This window comes from Nothobranchius furzeri, chromosome 17 (assembly GCF_043380555.1).
Source record: "Nothobranchius furzeri strain GRZ-AD chromosome 17, NfurGRZ-RIMD1, whole genome shotgun sequence".
Taxonomy (NCBI): domain Eukaryota; kingdom Metazoa; phylum Chordata; class Actinopteri; order Cyprinodontiformes; family Nothobranchiidae; genus Nothobranchius; species Nothobranchius furzeri.
The window spans coordinates 39,834,565-39,855,843 of record NC_091757.1 but is presented as its reverse complement, the minus strand read 5'-3'; the positions used below and the strand labels follow the sequence as shown (position 1 = coordinate 39,855,843).

The 21,279-nt window shown below is 42.5% G+C and overlaps 2 protein-coding genes across 16 annotated transcripts in view; both read right to left on the bottom strand.

The window, feature by feature from the left end:
• sorbs3 (sorbin and SH3 domain containing 3) overlaps window positions 1–14,542 on the bottom strand; it is a 28,947-nt gene extending 14,405 nt beyond the window's left edge. For 11 of the 15 annotated variants that reach the window (XM_054731404.2, XM_015972295.3, XM_054731405.2 and 8 more), the window contains exon 1: window positions 14,408–14,542. The gene's annotated coding sequence lies outside the window, so the exon portion shown is untranslated. Of the gene's footprint in view, window positions 1–11,422; window positions 11,538–13,728; window positions 13,828–14,407 lie in introns of those variants that run through there. The other 4 variants (XM_054731399.2, XM_054731402.2, XM_054731398.2 and 1 more) reach the window with 2 other exon arrangements.
• A 3,627-nt stretch (window positions 14,543–18,169) lies between these two features.
• LOC107393732 (E3 ubiquitin-protein ligase NEURL3) lies at window positions 18,170–20,348 on the bottom strand. Its single transcript, XM_015972294.3, has 4 exons — window positions 20,257–20,348; window positions 18,707–19,216; window positions 18,444–18,596; window positions 18,170–18,343 (listed from the first exon to the last, which is right to left on the bottom strand). The coding sequence occupies exons 2-4, from the start codon at window positions 19,209–19,211 to the stop codon at window positions 18,207–18,209; spliced, it is 795 nt and encodes a 264-aa protein (XP_015827780.1). The 5' UTR covers window positions 19,212–19,216; window positions 20,257–20,348; the 3' UTR covers window positions 18,170–18,206.
• Window positions 20,349–21,279: the final 931 nt, after the last annotated feature.

The following is a 21,279-nucleotide window of genomic DNA, read 5'->3' as shown; positions in this document are numbered from 1 at the left end:
GGGGGGGGGGGACCTGTTTTTTGCTGAACAAGTCAGGCAAATACACAGTAAAAACGTGAAGTATTTTCAGTTGTAAAAACTTTGAAGACCAAGTTCACTTTTTTTCCAACACATTGTTAGTAGTATCCAGTATGAATGAATGAATGTTGATCTCTGTGTAGAAGAAAAGCTCTGGCGCTTGTGTTGCAGGAAGTTAGCTTAAAGAGAGGTGAGCAGAACACAGCAGGATTTGGACATCTCGCCTCTGATTGGCTAACAGCAACGTGACTCCACCACTGAGTCCATTCGCTCTGCAACGTTGATCTTTTATCTCCACTAATAACACAACTCTGACAAGTCCTGACGCGTTGTGCAGTTGCTAATGCTAACGATTAGCTTCTACTAGCCAAGAGGTGCTCTGCTCTCTCCTGATGCTAAATCAACAACAGCCTTCCCTGTTGCGAGCTTAGATGGGTGAGTCTATGAATGCTTATTTTCAGTTTAACGTGGATCTAACCAGCTTTTTCTGACCCGAACGTTTCCCCGTCTGTTTCCCATTGGTGGCTAATGCAGGAAATAGGGGAAGAAGACTATTTTCATGTTTAGCCTGCATGTTAAACCGTAAAAAAATAGTTTTTCTGTAAACTTGGCCTCTAAAATATCAATTTCATACATTTGTGACTATATTTCATGTCAGTCCAGTAAAACAAGGCAGTTAAATGTTTCAGCGCAACTTTGTGAGTTGTCAGTTCTTAAACCTTATACCATTGCAACAAACTAGAATTCTGCTTATTTATTTATTTGTTTATTTGTTTGTTTATTTATTTACTTTTTGTAGTGAGAATGGAGGAAAACCAACTACTGGAGTTGGACTTCCTTCCTGAGGCTCAGTTTGCTGCACAGAGCAGGAGGCTGCACACACAGCAGCTAAACCCACCTCATCAGCAGCTCCAGACCCATCTGACTCCCAGTCTGTGTTACACCAACAAAAAAAAACATTACTTTTCTGGTAAAATACTCTGATTAATTGTGGAACTTGCTTCCAATGAAAGCTTTACATTTGTTGCTTTGTGAGAAAGCAATGACCAAAATGTGGGCCAGATTACGACTCCAGGCTGAGCGGTGGCCAGTACAGTTTGCACTAATGATTTTTCCATGTGCCGTTGGCTGCTGAGAATCAGAGTCTATAATCTTTATGGTCAAGACAAGAAAACCAACGCTCTCTGTGTCTCGGTGCAGCACAGAGCCCATGTATTAATCCTCACAGACACTTCCCAGGAAACAACAAACCAAACATTTCATGCCTAAACATGTTAATCGACCTATCGACCTTTAAAAGTTTCCAATAAGCGAAACTGCAAACAAACCTCACCCACAAAAATGTGTGTTTGCACCAAGCAGGGAACATGTATTTGTAAAAGACTGTTGACATTCATGAACAAGATGAATGAATGGGTAATTTTCTATTTAATCTCCTCATTGGTGCAAGTTTGAACACAAACCTGTTGGCCACCGTGCTTTTCTGTGTGATTCTGATGGAAAAGTCTCACGTTAAGACACGATGAAAAGGACAGAAAGTCTGTAAAAGAACAACAAATAACCGGAAAACATCACATCCTGCTTTTAATCCAACGCAGCAACATGATCCAAACATCCCAGATGTGTCTGACTCGCACTTTCTGCTAAAAATATGTTGTTTCAATCCGAAGCAGCCCTGAAGACCTCACCATGAGATCATGCAAGATTACGCAACTATTATAAAACTCTATTTAGCAGTGGGGTTCATTTATTGTCACATATTTCTTTTGCAATGCTAGCTTTTTACGCTTTATTGGTCATAGGCGCTTGAATGACTATTAGCTCTTAATCTTGTTGAAAAGGTTTAATTTATACAACGTTTTGTGTATAAATCAGCAAACCAGGTGTGGTTTAAATGTATTGATCACACGACAGAAAAGCATTTTTCTCTTTCAAATACATCAAAGATTTTATTTCTTGCCTGTTCTGTTTCACATAGCAGCCTCTAAACGAGCAAACACATGTCACAACAGACTCGTTATTCAAGGAGAGAAAAGTCCAACACAGAACCCGTCCACAGCTGCAAAAACAATCCTACCTAATAAGGAAAAACTTCTATGAAATATCGAGTATTAAGAGTCCAGTTCTGTGGGTCGTCTCCTCACCGGAGGAAGTTTCAGAACGGCGTATGTTCTTATTTACAAGCTTCACTCCTGCAAGGTGAGAGGTTCATTATCACCACTGGATCAGATGTGGAGTAGAAGAGAAACAGAACCATAAAAGGCCCCAGTATGCTCCCCCCACAACGAGATGATGTCCTGCTTCAGATATGCAACAGGATTCAAGATTTCACACTTTCACTTCTGCAGCTGAGGATGGGAAAGATTCTGAAATTAAAATATCAACTTCTGTCTACAGGAAATTGAGACGCTATCTAAAAGGGCTGACCCAGATGTAGACTAATAGATGGGCTACTGTAGTGAGATATTTAGATTTTTTATGCCAGATTTTCCCTAAAAGGGTGGAAGAGAACCCAGACTGTTGAGGCAGACCAGACCTGCCCAGTAGCTACAAGGTCAGTGAACTTCACCACACCCCTTCAGTTCCTGTGAGCCACAATAGGAAGTTCCTCCGCTGTTATTAGCAGCCCACCAGGAAGCCAAAAGAAAGAGATCTGCAGAAAAATGTCTAATCATCTGACAGTTTGAGGTTAGCAGCAGAAGAAACATTCAGTCATCAAAATTCTGTTTTCCTGTGATGGACATGTCGGACCTCACTGAGAGGATGATGACCCTCAATGACTTTCTGCTCTCTCTCACACACACACACACACGCACGCACACACACACAAACACACACACACACATACACACACACACACACACACACACACACACACACACACACACACACACACGCGACCGCATGCATTGTTCCCTCCATGAATAAAACTGCCAAGGTGTCTACAGAAGCCCCAAAGACTAACGGCTGCAGGGCTGACCCTTGACCTTCAGCGCTCACCACCAGGAACGTGGTGATTTGTGATCCGTCTCACTGTGACAGCGTTACGATAAACTGCTCCTTTGTGCATTAGCATCATTTTGTCTTCTGGCACCACGTTGAGGGCAGTTAGCAGAATCACTCAGTTAATGATTGACTCTAAAGGTGGAGGCTTTTTCACACAGAACAGCTTTAACTTGGGTAATTGTGACACTTTTAGTTCTATAAATGCCATTTTTTAAATTCTTAATTAGGAGATAGGTGAGGGTGCTCGTGTCTGAGCGCAGTTTAGTCAAAATTGATCATTTTCACACATTAAAGAGTAAAAATAATGCTATCCTACAACAGAGCATCCAGTTTGATCTGGAATAGTGTGCTATCAGTCAACCAATCATAGACAAATCAGCAAAACCCTGTGAGAGAAGTCATCATAGACAATGAGATTGGTTCAAAACAGGTGATGAAACCCCGCCCCCTTTAGAGTGTTACTGCTCAGGTAGAACTTTCCGTTATCAGAGTTGGACTTACCTGGCATCTTGATGCTGTTTGTGGTTTTTATATAATTAGTTTTATGATTTTAATGGTGCTCACTCATAACTTTTGAACTGTGTAAAATGTTCACTTCTTTACTCTCATGTTTTCACCTCATATTTTATAAATGAGCCATGAAAAAGTTGGCATTTTTATCTCCTTTCACCCGACTGCTTGAGGACTCATGAGGCCCGTTTCCATGATCGGAGCTTCTGGGTCATTTCAGCAGGCCGGCCCGAAAGGACCATCTTCTGGACCATTTCAGAAACCAGCCAAGTACCTGAACCGAATTACAGGTGCTGGCCAGTAAATTAGAATATCATCAAAAGGTTGAAAATATTTCAGTAATTCCATTCAAAACGTGAAACTTGTACATTATAGTCATGCAATGCACACAGACCAATGTATTTCCGATGTTTATTACGTTTAATTTTGATATTTATAGGTGACAACCAATGAAAACATCAAATCTGGTATCTCAGAAAATTAGAATATTCTAAAGGCCAATGAAAAAATGTTTGTTTCTCTAATGTTGGCCAACTGAAAAGAATGAACATGAAAAGAATGTGCATGTATAGCACTCAATACTTAGTCGGGGCTCCTTTTGCCTCAATAACTGCAGTAATGCGGCGTGGCATGGACTCGATCAGTCTGTGGCACTGCTCAGGTGTTATGAGAGCCCAGGTTGCTCTGATAGTCGTCTTCAGCTCCTCTGCATTGTTGGGTCTAGCGTATTGCATCCTCCGCTTCACAATACCCCATAGATTTTCTATGGGGTTAAGGTCAGGCGAGTTTGCTGGCCAATCAAGGACAGGGATACCATGGTCCTTGAACCAGGTGCTGGTGGTTTTGGCACTGTGTGCAGGTGCCAAGTCCTGTTGAAAGGTGAAGTCTGCATCCCCATAAAGTTGGTCAGCAGCAGGAAGCATGAAGTGCTCTAAAACTTCCTGGTAGACGGCTGCATTGACCCTGGACCTCAGGAAACAGAGTGGGCCAACACCGGCAGATGACATGGCACCCCACACCATCACTGACGGTGGAAACTTTACACTGGACCTCATGCAACGTGGATTCTGTGCTTCTCCGCTCTTCCTCCAGACTCTGGGTCCTTGATTTCCAAAGGAAATGCAGAACTTGCTTTCATCAGAAAACATAACTTTGGACCACTCAGCATCAGTCCAGTCCTTTTTGTCCTTGGCCCAGGCGAGACGCTTCTTGCGCTGTTTCTTGTTCAAGAGTGGCTTGACACACGGAATGCGACACCTGAATCCCATGTCTTTCATGAGTCTCCTCGTGGTGGTTCTTGAAGCGCTGACTCCAGCTGCAGTCCACTCTTTCTGGATCTCCCCCACATTTTTGAATGGGTTTGTCGTCACAATTCTCTGCAGGGTGCGGTTATCCCTAGAGCTTGTACACTTTTTTCTACCACATTTTTTCCGTCCCTTCGCCTGTCTGTTAATGTGCTTGGACACAGAGCTCTGCGAACAGCCAGCTTCTTTAGCAATCACCTTTTGTGTCTTGCCCTCCTTGTGCAAGGTGTCAATGATTGTCTTTTGGACAGCTGTTAAGTCAGATGTCTTCCCCATGATTGTGGTGCCTTCAAAACAAGACTGAGGGACCTTTTAAAGGCCTTTGCAGGTGTTTTGAGTAAATCAGCTGATTAGAGTGGCAGCAGGTGTCTTCTATATTCAGCCTTTTCAGAATATTCTAATTTTTTGAGATACCAAATTTGGAGTTTTCATTAGTTGTCACTTATGAATATCAAATTTAAATGTAATGAACATTGGAAATACATTGGTCTGTGTGCATTGCATGAATATAATGTACAAGTTTCACGTTTTGAATGGAATTACTGAAATATTTTCAACCTTTTGATGATATTCTAATTTACTGGCCAGCACCTGTACTCAGATATCCATAGAGTCGCTGGGCGGGACTCGTGGTTAACTATTGCTGATTGGTCGATATGAAATGACATTAGCAGACATCTCCAAACAACCAACGTTTGTAAAGTTGCTTGTGAAGCAGAAAGAAAAGAAAAGAAGGAGCACTCACATTGCTTTAAAATAGCCGTTTCTTAACACCCAACACTAAATATTAGAGCAGGACTACCGCCTACAACGCCATAATTCATGCTGCTAGTGTACTTTGACAAAATAAAACGTTTAATGTTATAATGTCCTTTTGGCACTAGTCAATGACATCACTCACTGCCAAACCGGTCGCAACATGCTGACGTCTTGAAAAGGCCATTTCTCTATGGAGACACAACGGCTGAAAGGACAGAACCAATGTATTTCCTGTGTCATCTTCCCTCCTCCCAGAAAATTCCCGTAACTCCTGCAGCAGAAACACAGCTCAAGTTTTACCATACCATACCATACCATTTTATTTATAAAGCGCATTCAACATGGCATTACAACCAGACAAGGCGCTGTACATTAAAAGATTACAGTTAATTAACACGTTCCGAATGACATTTAAAGCATAGTTTATAAGAAAAAATGAAAACAAGAAAATACTAGAACTAACAGTCGTGAAACACTAAAAACACAAAAGGAATGTGAAACAACAGATAAAAACATATGAAAGAACCACAGTAATACAGATGTTAATTATAGTTCATTCTATTGTAGAAAGAATGCAGATGTCGAAAGTGGTCCATGACTATGTATTATATGCAAGGTTGAAGTAGTGAGTTTTCATGCGAGATTTAAAAATGCTAATTGTTGGTGCTTGCCTCACTAGTAGTGGTAATGCATTCCACAGCTTGGGAGCACAGACAGAGAAAGCCCTTTCTCCACGGCTTTTCAGACGTGCGTTTGGAAGAGCTAGGAGGAGCTTATCCTCAGACCTGAGAGCACGAGGCGGATTGTAGTAATGGACGAGTTGACACAGATATGGAGGAGCTTGACTGTTCAGGGATTTATAAGTGAGAAGCATGATTTTGAAATTGATCCTGAGATGAACGGGCAACCAGTGGAGAGATTTTAGAATTGGTGTAATGTGCTGTCTTCTGTCAACTCCAGTCAGGAACCTAGCTGCTGAATTTTGGACTAGCTGAAGTCTAGATTGAGCTGCTTTACTGATGCCGTATAAGCAGGAGTTGGAGTAATCCAGCCGTGAAGTGATGAAAGTGTGGACTACTGATTTGAGAAGACGGACACTCAGGATGTGCTTAAGTTTAGAGATACGCCTGAGGTGGTAAAAACATGATTTAACTGTGTTATTGACCTGAGCATCCATCTTCAGAGCCTGGTCTATTTTAACTCCAAGGTTGGAAATTACAGTGGAGACATTAGGTGAGAGATAGTTGAGGTCAGGTTGATGAGTAGCCGGGATGCTGTGAGGATTAAAAACGATTACTTCTGTTTTGGAGTCATTCAGATGGAGGAAGTTATCAGCAAGCCAAAGCTTAACATTATCGATACAATCAGACAGAACTTGCATTGATTGAGTTGGCTTGAATGAAAAGTAGATCTGACAGTCATCAGCGTAAAGATGGTATGAGACAGCGTGCCTTCTGAAAATGGCTCCTAAGGGCAGTATATAGAGGTTAAATAGTAACGGGCCGAGAATTGAACCTTGTGGGACACCCCAACGGAGTGGTTGTGACTCGGATGAACAGCCGTCCAACATGACTCTAGCGGACCTGTTATAAAAGTATGACCTGAACCAATCTAGGGCTGAACCAGAAATGCCAGCCCAAGTCTGAAGTCTGGTGATCAAGATGTTATGATCGATCGTGTCAAATGCTGCTGATAGATCCAAAAGTAGCAGAACCACATGGAAACCTGAATCTAAAGCGAGAAAAATGTCATTAAACACCCGAACATGAGCAGTTTCAGTGCTGTGCTGTTTTCTGAAACCAGACTGAAAAATGTCCATTACCTGATTGTCATTTAGATGTGTCAGCATCTGTTCATACACTATTTTCTCAAGGACCTTAGATAAAAACGGTAATTTGGAAATTGGTCGGAGATTAGAGTAATCAGTGGGGTCGAGACCAGGTTTTTTCAAGATTGGCTGAAGAACGGCGTGTTTAAAGGCAGAAGGAACTTCAGCCAATGTCAAGCTACTGTTTAAGATGTCTAGCACATTATGGCTAATGAAAGGAAAAACCTCTTTCAGGAGACGAGGTGGGATAACATCTTCTGGGGAGCCAGACGGTTTCATGGCAGCAACAGTTTTTTCTAGATAGGGCAGAGAGATGGGCTGAAAGCTTTGAAGTTGCACATGAGGGGGAATGACTGAATCAGGAACATGGTTGGTTTGGTGAATCTGAGCTCTGATTACACTAATCTTATTTAGGAAAAACTGCAGGATTTGGTTACACAAGTCAGCAGACGCAGAGGAAAATAGTTTTGTAACTGGTGAAAGCACTGCATTCATAGTTTTATATAACACACCTTGATTATTAGAATTAGCCGTTACGATGCTTGCAAAAAATCGATTTCTTGCGCCTCTGACTGCTCTTTGGTACTGAGACCACGCCTCTCTCATGGATTCAAAGGATACAGTAAGCCTGTCTTTTATCCATTTACGTTCCAGTCTTCTGGCATGTTGTCTCATGGAACGAGTTTGCTCGTTCAGCCATGGGTCAGGTCGGGATGTATTTCGCCTTGATTTTAATGGAGCGACAATATCCAAAGCAGCCAGACAGGATGAATCAAGCGCATGAAGTAATCCCTCAACAACAGTAAATTCATCAGTAGATTGAAATGGAGCTGAATTCAAAGCAAGAATAGCAGCAAAATGTGCAGCAGTATTGGGTCTGATTGATCGAGAGAAGCTGGGACGGAAACACTCAACACGAGAGGCAGAGTCTAAGTTCATATTAAACACAACTGGTGAGTGATCAGAAAAAGTTGCAGGTAGAATGCCAAGATCACTAATTTGCAGCCCATGACAAAAAATCAGGTCTAGTGTGTGTGTATGACCATGAGTGGGTCCATTAACACGTTGGGACATGCTAAATGAGTCAATAAGATCTAAGAAATCCTTTACCAAAGGTTTGTCAGGACAGCAGACATGAATATTAAAATCACCCAGCAAGAGTATTTTTCCATATCTGCAGGAGACGTCTGCCAGGAAGTTTGCAAATTCATTAAGAAAATCCTTGTTATAGGGTGGTGGACGGTAAATGAGTGCACATAACAATGGAGGGGAACGTCCCAATTCAAACAAACTTAATTCAAAAGACAATGGAGTTGATTGATGGGTAATCGGTGTGCAGACAAGATCTGATTTGAATATAGTCAGTAGACCTCCGCCCCGGCGCTGTGCTCTCGGAATGTTAATGAAGGAGCATCCAGGAGGTAACATTTCAACAATAGCAGCTGAATCTCCAGGGGTTAACCATGATTCAGTGGCGCATAGAACAGACAAGCTATTGTTCAGGAAGAATTCCTTCAGAATAAAAGTTTTATTTCCAACCGATCTGGCGTTGATCAGTGCAAAGCGAGTCGACTGCTTTCCCGATGGAAGAGAATGTCCGGCTCCATCAAATCTTGCAATATACTGTAGGTTGGCCAGATTTATTCCCCGCTGATTGTGCCGTCCAAAACGAGAGCGGCGAAAACGAGAGCGGGAGGGCAACCCGGTGGAACCCATAGAAACAACAGGCACCAAGCACCCACCTCGAGCATCAGGGGAACTCCGAAAGCACCGCTCCTTTCCCCATACGCAGTAATCTGATGTGATTAGGCGATCTCCACATCTCCCCCGATTGTGTGCCGCAAGCTGGTCAGCAGCGGTCGGCCGCCGGATCATCCTCGGTTCCGAAGCACGCATACAGCGCTTGGCTCCGTGAGCTCCCAGCTGGAGAATCATCCCCACATCCCACGCAGTCGCGCAGCTCTCAGCTCCGTGATCTCCCAACTGGCCGGTCATCCACACCTCAGACACATCCATGTAACATTCAGCTCCATGTCCTCCCGGTAGCAGCGAGATCAGCTCGACTCGATTGAGATGCCGATGGATCCGGGACATCACAGTCACGGAGCAGCGCTCCGATATGGCTTCGCCACGCCGGATCCTTCGGAGCTGAACAAAGAAGCCGCCTCGTTTCCCCCGCTTCTTTTTCCACGGTCTCCGGGGCAGCGGTAAACCGACGGGCAGCACAAGCCCGGAAGCTGGGCTAACGTCAGTCTCCAGCGGCGGTGGGAAAGCGTGGAGCAACACAGGCTCTGCAGCTGGGTTCGCGTCAGTCTCCAGCGGCGGTGGAAAAAGGTGTCCCGCATTAGAGTTCTGAAAATGATCCATTCTAGAGCGGATCGAGAGCAGGAAGTCCCGATCATACACCAGCAGAGAATCGGCACTGCAAATGGCACTGCAAATGGAAAAAATACAAGAATACAATAGAAAAACAAAAAAGGTTGGGAGCTGAGCAGACACGCAGCCGGTCATGGGCGCCATCTTGTCTCACGCGCCCTCAGAGTGCTGAGAACACACACTCGAACTTAAGCATACTGGTGTGTGCTCTCATTGTCTCGCATTAACTTTGCAGGAAAAAACACAAGTGTGCAGTAAGCGCCGTGGCCCAGGTGAGCAGCTGATGGTTACCATGGTAACCCAAATGAGGCACTGAAAACAGTTTTAACATTTCTGTTCATTTTCTCTTTTCCAGCTTTTAAGTCAAGTGGAGATTTTGTCTCAGTGTAAATCTTTCCAGAGTCAGCTGCATTTACACAAAGTTTCATCTTTTCGAGGTTAATGCGATGATTATGACCTGGGCACTGATTTGACAGAACTATAAAGCCTTATCTTCCCTGCACTGCTGCCCCAGTTACATAACAGGGATGTAAAACCAAACAAGTACAAACACATTCATTGAGTAAATAAAACAAGCATTTTATAAACACACGAGGTGAGTCACTGCGCAGCTATGTGAGTGGTCAGTCCTCACAGCTAATCTGCTCCTTTGCAGCCATGCAGATGTGCAGACAGGACCCATACAAGGTCCTGCAGCTGGGAGTTTATGATATGGAGTTTTTCTGTAATGACGAGGGGGATGCACAGATCTATCAGGGAGGGATGTGTTTCACCTCCTTGTATGGTGCTCCTGCCTAAGGAGTTTCTGTGCTTCTTGTCAATGAAGAGGCGACAAGTTCCCAGGAGACGTTTCAGGTTTGTAAATCACCACCTCACTCTCCAAGAATCTCCCAGGATTAAATCAGAGTAGATTATGGAAGAAAAAAACTTCAGATCATTTGTGTGCAACATGCTGAACAGAGTGTGAGAAAATGCACGATGGGAGTGTGCAGAAGGAGAAAAATCCTCACGCCTGTCATTTACCACCTTTAGGCTGGATGTAGGCTGTGGATATGAGGGCTGCCAGCAGCTGGGCTCATAGTTTCACCACAAAGGGACTCAAGGGCAGCTGTGGAAATCACCCCGACAGTCTGGGGGCCTAGAGATCCGCTGCAGGACAGCTACGAGCATCAACAACTTCCTGCAGCTCTTTGAAGCTTACCTGGAAGCTGACAGTACCCACTTGGCAAGAGCACGAGCGATGACATCTTGGGTAACATTACCCAGTGTGTGTGTGTGTGTGTGTGTGTGTGTGTGTGTGTGTGTGTGTGTGTGTGTGTGTGTGTGTGTGTGTGTGTGTGTGTGTGTGTGTGTGTGTGTGTGTGTGTGTGTGTGTGTGTGTGTGTGGCTGCAGCTGCTCTCCCCTTTGCCTTTTCCATCTCTTTCAGTAACACAAGCACACAGATTGCACCAGTTACCTTATTTCCAGACACAAAAGCATTCGCCACCTGTGACATTCAGCCTTTCATCCCTGAGCAGTCAGACAGGTTACTCAACAGATCTACCAGATAAGTTTCTATTTACAACCCTAAAAGTTGATTTCCCTCTCTGTTTTTAAACCCATCACAAAGAGAGCACTTACCCAGCAAGCGGCACCAACCTGCAAACTCTCACGTCTCTCTGAAATCCCACCGCAGACCCTCTCTGCTCTCTCTCTCTCTCTCGTTCTGTCTGACTCCTGAAACCAGCCAGGACACACAATCTCTCTCACACTCCCAGCTCTCGCTCTGCCTCCCTGCCTCCGAGGAGGACTTCCCAGTTGACAGGCATCGCCATAGCAACCCACGTTCAAAAGGCGACCCGGCTCTTGCTCTGAAGGAACCTCCTTGACTGACCCATTGTTGGGAAAGGTGATCTAGTCAGAGGAAGGGGTTAAACAGAGGGGAATGCAAATTAAGCATCACCTTCATCTCTAAAACTCTGCCCCCTCCTGACTTCATCTCTCCCGTGCCCCCCTCTCCAATTGTGCATCATTGTGTGTGTGTGTGTGTGTGTGTGTGTGTGTGTGTGTGTGTGTGTGTGTGTGTGTGTGTGTGTGTGTGTGTGTGTGTGTGTGTGTGTGTGTGTGTGTGTGTGTGTGTGTGTGTGTGTGTGTGTGTGTGTGTGTGTGTGTGTGTGTGCAAAAGGCATGAATGAAAGGAGGAAGAAAAGGAGCTTTTTCAATTCCTGTAGCTCTGGAATTATTTCAGGGTATTTCAACGCAGCTGATGAACACACACATGCACACACACACACATATGCACAGCTGTACATCTAGATGTAAATGTTAAAGGAATGATAAATGACCCGCACTTGTATAGCGCCTCTCAGAGTAAGGACTCCAAAGCGCTTTACACTACAGTGTATCATTCATCCATTCACACACACACACACACATTCGCACACTGATGGTGATAAGCTACGATGTAGCCACAGCTGCCCTGGGGCACACTGACAAAGGCGAGGCTGCCGAGCACAGGCGCCACCGGTCCCTCTGACCACCACCAGCAGGCAACGTGGGTTAAGTGTCTTGCCCAAGGACACAACAGCAGAATTCTCTGTCCGGAGCCGGGATCGAACCTGCAACCTTCCGATTACTGGACAACCCGCTCAACCTGTTGAGCTACTGATTATTCTTTGCCGGGTAAAAAGACAAATTATTCAAAGCAGGAGACGTGTTCTGTTCCCGGATTATCAGTCAAACTTCAGCCTGGAGTCAAGGAGAGCGTTAACTTCTCCTGCTTCTCTCTGCACAAACGCTTTGCGTCATTAAAACCAGGACTTCCAGTTTGCCCAGTTTCTGCCAGTGAAGACAAACATGCTGAAGGGTTTTTGGCCCAGAGCCTTCAGCAGGTAGAGACCCAGTAACCTGCTCACCCTGAGGCATATTGACTTCAGTAAATAAACTAAATGCTGCACAAAGAAGAGCATTCAGCTGGGTTAATAGCATGATCTGTGTTTGTTTTAACATCCAGTTTCATCATGGAAATAAAAGACTCAGCCTTTTTTAATAATTCAGCTGCCTGGTCCCACAGATCCATTTACCGCCTTTAACTCTTCAGCTGCTGAACTGTGTGGACGTGTCCCGCTGGAGCAGACTTTCACCCTGCTGGGACCACGTCTGCCATCCTCTCACTAAACGAGGTAATCACGCAAGAGGTAATTGGAGGTTTGGCTGGCCTCTGAGCACCTCTCCTGTTCCCTCAGGCTCAAACAAACTCAAGAAGCTTCTCAGCTGTAGCTCCACTTGCTCTGACTGAGCAGAGACGAGCAGGACAGGAAGAGGGTGCAGGATTTCCCACCACTGCCCTCTGTCCCGTCACACATCTCCAGCATGTTGCTCATCAAAAGGAGAACAGCCAGATTCCAGCCAGCGAACAAACCCTGACATGAACTGGTTACATAATCCAAACCTACAGCGTTTGGTGATTAGATCCATGCCTTTTCTGTACCGGCAGACACAGGAGACAGAAAGTCTGCAAAAATCACAGAATGATGATATCATGAAAAAGTGATTTGACAGGAGAGATGAAGGTCTGCAGGTGAGCTTCGACTCAGGATCAAGAGCAGATAAGGAATGAGATGTATCATGCTTCAAGGTTGTGGAGTTTGTCTTAAAACAAACATTCAGTCACTTAAAAATCTGTTCTCTATAAGATAATTTAATAAATTAATAAATCCTAACAAACACGGAGGATTTAAGAATCTGGATAAACATTTCTGGCCCATTTCTAACAGACAAAACAACAAAAACTGCTCTGATGAGCCATCACCGGTGGAATAAGCAGCTCTCGTGTTACACACGACTGCTCATTGATGCCTCACCAAGAGAGAAGCATCAGTTAGTTAAGTTTCTAATGAATTCTCAAATCTGGGTTCAAAAGTCCCAAACAAATAGTGGATATTTACTTTCTTGCTGTTACTGTGAGGAGAGGAGTCAGCAGCTGTAGTCGGGTCTCTGCAGAGGAGAGGAAGTGAGGAAAGCACGGCTGCCTCCCGCTTCTTCTGCTGGAGGACATAACAGGGTGGCTTTTATCTTTGCTGAATTATTCAGCTCGTGTGTGTGTGTGTGTGTGTGTGTGTGTGTGTGTGTGTGTGTGTGTGTGTGTGTGTGTGTGTGTGTGTGTGTGTGTGTGTGTGTGTGTGTGTGTGTGTGTGTGTGTGTGTGTGTGTGGCTTAAAGCTCATCCGAGAGAATGTGTTCAGTAAGAGTTTCCATCCCCAGCTGGGGATAATAGAGATTCCCATACAGCCACTGGCTCTGTGTGACCACCCTCCAGAGTGAGGAGGAGGAGGAGGAGGAGGATGAAGAGGTGATTTCCTCCGTCATCTCAGTAAATAGGTCTGAGTGACACACTTGTGATAATAGGTCAGTCTATTCACTGTCTGAGCAGGTTTTGTCCGTCACATTTGTCTGGAACACAAAAGACGGTCTGAGCAGCTCCTGATGGATCAGCTGACTCGTTCACCCATCTGCGTGTCCAGGAAACTGCTTCCCTCTTTATTTTACAAAACAAATGCATTCCCACAAACAGCACACATGTGAGCACCCAGAAGCATCAACATTTGCTGCTTTAGTTGGAACTTACCCTGTCAGACGGAGACAAGCATGGCAGCACAGCCGGAAGGACTGGTTTGTTGAGACATTTGTGTTTTTCCCTCTCAGCCTCCTATGATTCCTTCAGCAAGACGTCAGAAACAGCTCAGCACTCTCAGCCAAGAGAAATATTTAACAGGTAGCTTCTGATTAGGAACCAAAGGTCACACCTCTGGAGTCACCCGCCCGCCCACGCGTCAGAAGACCAACAACTCCACACGGACCTTACATTCATCCTCGTACACAGTTCAGACAAACACAGTAAACTACTGCAGGATTTTTATATATTTCTGTAAAAACCTGACTTTTTTTTTTTTTACAAATCAAGTAGATCTGTTTTCTCTGAGATGTGGAGTTTATTTCTAACCAGTCCTAACCCCAATTATTAGAAAATCCCAGGAACAAGGACTAGTTGCCATACAGCATAAAAACGTTTTATTATTTTTTTTAATGCCACAATTTATTTCACTCAACAGATGGTAACTTACTGCCCCCCAGTGGTTTAACATTAGCTACAGTTTCATTTTTATTATATAGTCACTGGTTTTATTTCTTGTTTTAACAATTTGCAGCAAAAAGTTGCATAAAATTAAAAAGTCAAACAAAATGAAATTAATATTAAAATTCAAATTGTATTACTACATGAAAACTAATAATTTCAGATAAAACCTGGGTGACAATTTTATGTTTTTCATTGTTATGGTGAACAAATTTAAAGAAAGGAGGAATGAAGAAGGATGAATTTGCTCATTAAAGTTCAGAAAATAAAGCCAAAACAAAACACTACCGTTTTTATTAAAGTTGCATGTGTCATAACCCGTAGAAGCTATCTTGGAGAGCTCTCGTGGTCCTTATTTGCTAAAATAAAATAAAAAATTAAGAAATCATTCAATTTTTTTTGTTGTGGAACTCTTCAAACCTAAGAAAGAACACAGCTTGCTTTAAAGAGGAAATAAATTTTGATTGTTTTACATGATTCACAAATTCCAACTGTTTTCTTACTGTTAATCAGCATCTACTTTTATTTTGAAACTGCTTTTATTTAGAAAATTATCACTGTTGTTTCTCTATTCTTTCCATAGGAGTCTTTGCAGGTAAATAGTGTTTTTGTGTCATTTTTTAATGTTGTTGTAATACCGCTAAATAACCACGAGGGTGCGACACACGTCCATTAGAGGTCAAAGAGGTTGAAGTCAGAAGATAAATCACTGTTTGGAAAACTTTACTCACTCACTTATCATCCCAACTGGTTAATCCTAGAGCCGAGGGGAGGACACCCTGGACACGTCTCCAGTCCGACACAGAGACAAACAACATTCATCCACTCATGTCGAGACACAATTTAGGCTCCAATTAACCTAACAAGCATGTGTTTGGCCTGTGGAAGAGAAAACCCAGGCATGCATGGGAATGCGCTAATGCAACACAGCTGGGATTTAAACCTGCAACTTGCAGCCTTCTTGCTGCAAGGCAACTCCACCACCATGCAGCCCTTTTTATGCACTTTTAATAGCCTTCACTTCACTTTGGTGTAAAATCATTTCAAACTGACACTGTTAGGCTATATTTTCACTCATGTTGTAAATTCTCTTTTGATGGTCTTAAGACATTTTATCTTAAGCAATTTCTACTAAATATTGATATTTTTGCACATTTAGATGACAATCTGCATCAAAAAATGCAAAAATATCTGTAAAACTGACCTCTCATATATTATTTTTATTACTGTTTTCTAGTGAGAAACTTAACTTGTCAAACACAAACCAGAACTTACACAACCAGTCAGTTTACACAGATATCTGCATCATTTCATGAAAGCTGCGTTCACTAAAACAACACACACGTGTTTCCTAACTCATCCGTAATCAGTAGCCAAATAGTAACATTTGAATAAAAGTGTTTTTGAGTTAAAAACCTTTGGATGCCGATGCAGATAATTTCCTACGGCATCAACGACATTCTGGATTCAAGGTTAAACTGTAGAACCCCTCCCATCAAGTTAGGTTCAGTTTAACTAGTTTGGTTATTGTTTACCCTGCAGCACCAGATTAAAGGCGTAGTTCAAAACACAAAAACACGCATTGGTCATAATGAAACTAGAGCCAGTTGTATTTGTTGTACTTTCACACTTGAGCATAAATCAGAAGATAAGCTGAGCAGATAATTGATTACGTGTTTGTTTTCCTTCACTCAAACATGAATTTGCACGTTTACCATATCCAAAGCATCTCAAGACTGAATTTTTGCTTGTCGTGGTCTGATTTTTATCCTGTGGTTCTGCTGCCAGTTTCTCTTCAACAACATACTAATCTGATGTTAATCAGTCAGCGTAATGGTATAAAATAAGAGTGAGAATCTCAATTTGGAAACAGGTTTACGTAAATATCCCCATCAGGGAGCTCTTTAAAGGCTTTAGATTTATGTGGGTATTTTAAAGTGACAATGTGTAGTTTTTACCATTAATCTCTGGAAATATCCATCAAAATGTTGTTGTATATGAATTAAAAGATGCCCAGTTGATGAAAAATATTGGTGGTTTCATAACCATAAAAATATGTTCTAAATTACCTGGGAGCAGGTCTAAGTCTCTGGGCGACACCATGAATGCCACGTTTCCTTCTACAGAAGCCCATGAGGACAAAATGCATTTACTGATTTATAACTAATGGTTACAGAACTTTCACCATTAATAAACTTTGCTGTTTTACACATTAACCTTTTCACTCGTTGCCAGTGATGAAAGGGAATCTGATGTTCTGGTTATTTTGCTGGAGGTTGTGCTACCAGGGATTTTTGAACCTAACGGCCATCCGTTGGTAAGGCCTTACTTGAACACAAAAATAATGCTTGTACTGCTCCCTATCGCCAGGGAAAATACACACTGTCACTTTAAGCTGACTTGTTTCTTTCGGTACATTTGCAGTGATCTCTAAATGAATGTCTTATAAAGAAATCTCTGTGGGGAAAAACGGGCTCTGGCAATTCGGCTTCAGGAGCTAGAAGTGAGTTGGGAGCAGAAAACAGCAGGATGTGGAGTCTTATTTCCTGATATTCGGACATCTCTCCTCTGATTTTACAGTGTTGTTGTTTTATCTCTTCAAATAACACAAGCCTGCAGGAGTTTTGCAGATCTGCCAGGCTTTTCTAATCCAAACGTTTCTCTATTTTCTATCAGTGGCTAATGCAGGAAATTAGGTTAGAAGACTGTTTTCACATTTAACCTCCATGTTAAACTCAGAGTGACAAGTAACAATAGTTTCTCTGTGAACTTGTTCTTTAAATCAAAATTTCAGCTAAAATAAGAACAGATCACAGAATTCTGCAGGTGACTGCAATTTATTTTCACAAACAAAGTAAAAAACAAAATGCACAATGTTTAGAAAAAGTTACTTTTAAGCAACAGTTGCTTAAAAATGCTAATTATAATCAAAATACATTATATACACATAATATTAACTGTGTTTTTAGTGCAAAATAGTAGCAGCATATAAAGGAAATCCCAAACATTTAAAGCACCACAATTTAAATAAATAGTAATTATACATTGTTGATGCATTTATAGTGAGCTACATTAAAATAATAGCTTTTGTGCATTTTCTAAGCCATCCTATACAAATTTTGCAGGATTTACAATTCAAGTAAAAATTTTCCTTATTTACATGAATCAACACCATTATAGCTACACCGCCCCACACTCATCTGGATAGGGCACCGGGACACATGCAGCATGTTCACAGTAGGTTTTTTTTTTTTGTTTTTGCATTTGTAGTCTAAGAGTTCTCTGGCAGAGCTCAGATCTGCTGTCGGCACAGCGGGCAGGAACCAATGTGCTGCCTGACCTTTAAGGTACAGGGACTGCATAAACACCGGTGTCCACATCTCAGAGTCACTGTGGGTTCCTTCACCATGCACGCCACACAGCTGCTTCCTGTGACCAGAGGAGAAGAATCACAATTAGATCAACATCCAGGTGGTCTCATCCTCTTTCATGCGCAACTAAGGTTAAATAATGTGTGCAGGATCTGTACCTGCTGAGATTTCCCTGTTTGGAGAGGAGACAACGTCTTCACGGTTTTCACACGGACTCAAAAAATCTGGATTAAAACTGGGCGGAGGTTCGATGAGAGGCGCCGGTGCTGGGCAGGATCTTCTGGTGAACACCCAATCCTTTTTCTCAGAACCTGCAAGAGATCAATAACAACAGTCATTCGTGTAATTCCAGCTGCTCGTGGAATGTGGAACTGGAAAATCGTGCTGTAAGTAAAACTGGATTTAGGTGCATTCGACTAACCGAGGAGGAAAATGGAGCACGTCTGCCCGTAGAGGTCAATTACAGCCCACAGCGGCTTGCTGAGGTCCACTCCTGACAGCAGCTTGTGGCGCCCGGTGTTGTGGCCTTCCCAGAATAATTTACCACTATTAGAGACCCAGAACTGCAGCTCTGAGCCCACAGGAGAGAAGGCCTCTGGAACCACAGCGGCCCAGTGACCGTGGACACTGGTGAGGTTGGGGATGGCCATGGGGGGCAGAGGCAGAGTCCTTGCTGATGGAGACAGGTTGGTGAAGCCCACACGCAGCGCCCCCTTCCATTTGCACGCATGCTTCTGCACACACACACGGATCCTCTCGTTGACCCTCACCGGACGGCTGCTGAACACCAGACCATCTCTGAACGTGTCCCCGATCCTCTCAGCTCGTCGATCGCCCTCACTCAGTTGGATCCGGTCTCCAGCCCGACTGTGAAAGGTCAAGGGGCCGAGACAAGTGACGTCACACCTGTGAGGCATCGCTGGCATGGAAGCTGCAGAAGAACAAAATCAGTGATAAGATGTACAAATTAATAATGCAGATTTACATCTGACCTTTCCCCCTTGCCTCCTCATTTTAAACAAATGGTCCTTTTATTTTACTTTTATTGACTGGGTTCAGACATTTGTTAATTATTACTGCAGATAAAACTGTAAACAGCTCAAAATGAAACTAATAAAAAACTGTAAACAGCTCAAAATGAAACTAATAAAAACTGTAAACAGCTCAAAATGAAACTAATAAATCCTTTAAGTTTCACTTTTAATGTTTATGCTAATCGTGTGCTTATCTTCGAGGTCTTGACCTCCATTGTTCCTGTTTACAGCCTCTTCCTAATCACATGACAGACAGAGGAAGCAGCTCTGGTATCTTTATACAACCTCTGGTTTTTTATTCAGGACAACTCTTTATATCAAAATGAGTTTTCAGCAACAAGATTTTATGAAGCTCAAAAATGTTCAATCAGCCGTTTTGCTGCAAAGAAACGTCTCACCCTTAACTGGGGGGTTTCTAGGGATCATTCATTCAGCTGCTGAACTAGAAAAAATAAGAATTTCCAAGCTTTTGTTCCCTACTGTAGGCGTGACTCAACAGCTTGTAACAGGTAATCCCCGAATTCTCCAGAGGCACAATAAATGAATTACAGCAAAAACACCTTTTCCAGGTTTTTCCCTTTATCTGCTCCACTTATCTATACAACTCTAGATGCGGGACAAAAGAAGCACTTGGAAATCCTCGTTAGAGCTCTTATCATGTTTTGCAGCACATCGCCGTTATTGTGCTTCTGATTTGAGCACCGCCGCTCAGATTTATGATCTTTTTCCAGATACATCTTAAGGTGTTGAAAAGGATGGAAGGAAGCAAACTTAGCAGCTGCCTCATATTTAACTCTGTAGCTGACCTTCAGCTCGGGACACCAAACACATCAGAAGTTTTCCACTTTGTTAAATAAATACACTTTTTTTTTATATAAAGAAAACTGTCATTTAAAGCAAGGTTCATAGATAAAATCAAGTAATTAGATCATCTCACCAGAGTTCTTGTTGGCTTTCACCTCCTCATAGATGAAGTCGGTGATCCTAAAGAGGAACGTTCTCACGTCTGATTCTTGTTACAGTTCTGAGGAAACTGGAGGCTGGTCTGCTTTTAACTCATAGGCGCACGTGCAGCGGGAAAACAAACAACCACTGACTCATTTGGAGGTGGGATGAAAAAGAGGGAGGAGGAACCAAACTTAACTTTGGAAATTTACGCAGATCTAAAAAAGAGATTATTGTGTAATAATTTACACGGTAAGAAATGGACTTTTGGGGAAATTTGGAATGCTGTCCCTGTATAATGCATTAATCCCTCTGCATGACTTATTATCATTCTGCTATTGCACTGAACTGTTATGTTCATGTGGGTTTTTAATGTTTTGAATGAAATAAATATGAAAAAAATGTTGAATTTACTTAACCGAGTTATGTTAACTGGCTTGCTTAAATGTATAGATTAATATACATATTTTAAATGTTTTGTTAAAAATAAATGTATGTTATTATTTACAACAAAAGCTTAGTGGAACGGGTTGACGTAACTTGATTAAGTAAATTCAACTTTTTTTTTACAGTGTGGATTTAATACACTTTAGGACAGTAAACTGTAAATGCAGTAAAACATGTTTCATTTGTTTTCCTTCTCACACTTTTCTTTATCTGAGTCAGCTGGTTTTAAATCCACTTTTTTATCTAAAATATCATAAAATGTTCACATTTGCTTGATTCTTGCTTTTATTTCCAAAACAAGACTCCAATTAAGATCTTTATGCAACACAAGGACGTTACTATTTATGGATTCTTACGATGGAAAATTACGCCAAAGTGTGTTTTCATTACTTTGATTTATCGTAAATGTCATCCTCAAAGATTTATGACAAATCCAAGTTTACACGTGTTGTTTGTTTGTTTCTGGTTAACTGAAACGTGTCCTAGCCTCAGCTCTCATTGGCTCAGCCCTGGTCATGTGACCATGTGATTACTTCTCATGAAATTTTACCTAGGTGATCCAAATGGC

Bases quoted from the DNA above. Each gene is read 5' to 3' on its own strand.
- LOC107393732 (XM_015972294.3), bottom strand. From the start codon at position 19,211: ATGCCAGCGATGCCTCACAGGTGTGACGTCACTTGTCTCGGCCCCTTG. The intron at 18,597-18,706 runs GTTAGTCGAATG...GATCTCTTGCAG, and splicing joins GTGCTCCATTTTCCTCCTCG to GTTCTGAGAAAAAGGATTGG. The intron at 18,344-18,443 runs GTACAGATCCTG...CTCTGGTCACAG, and splicing joins AAACAGGGAAATCTCAGCAG to GAAGCAGCTGTGTGGCGTGC.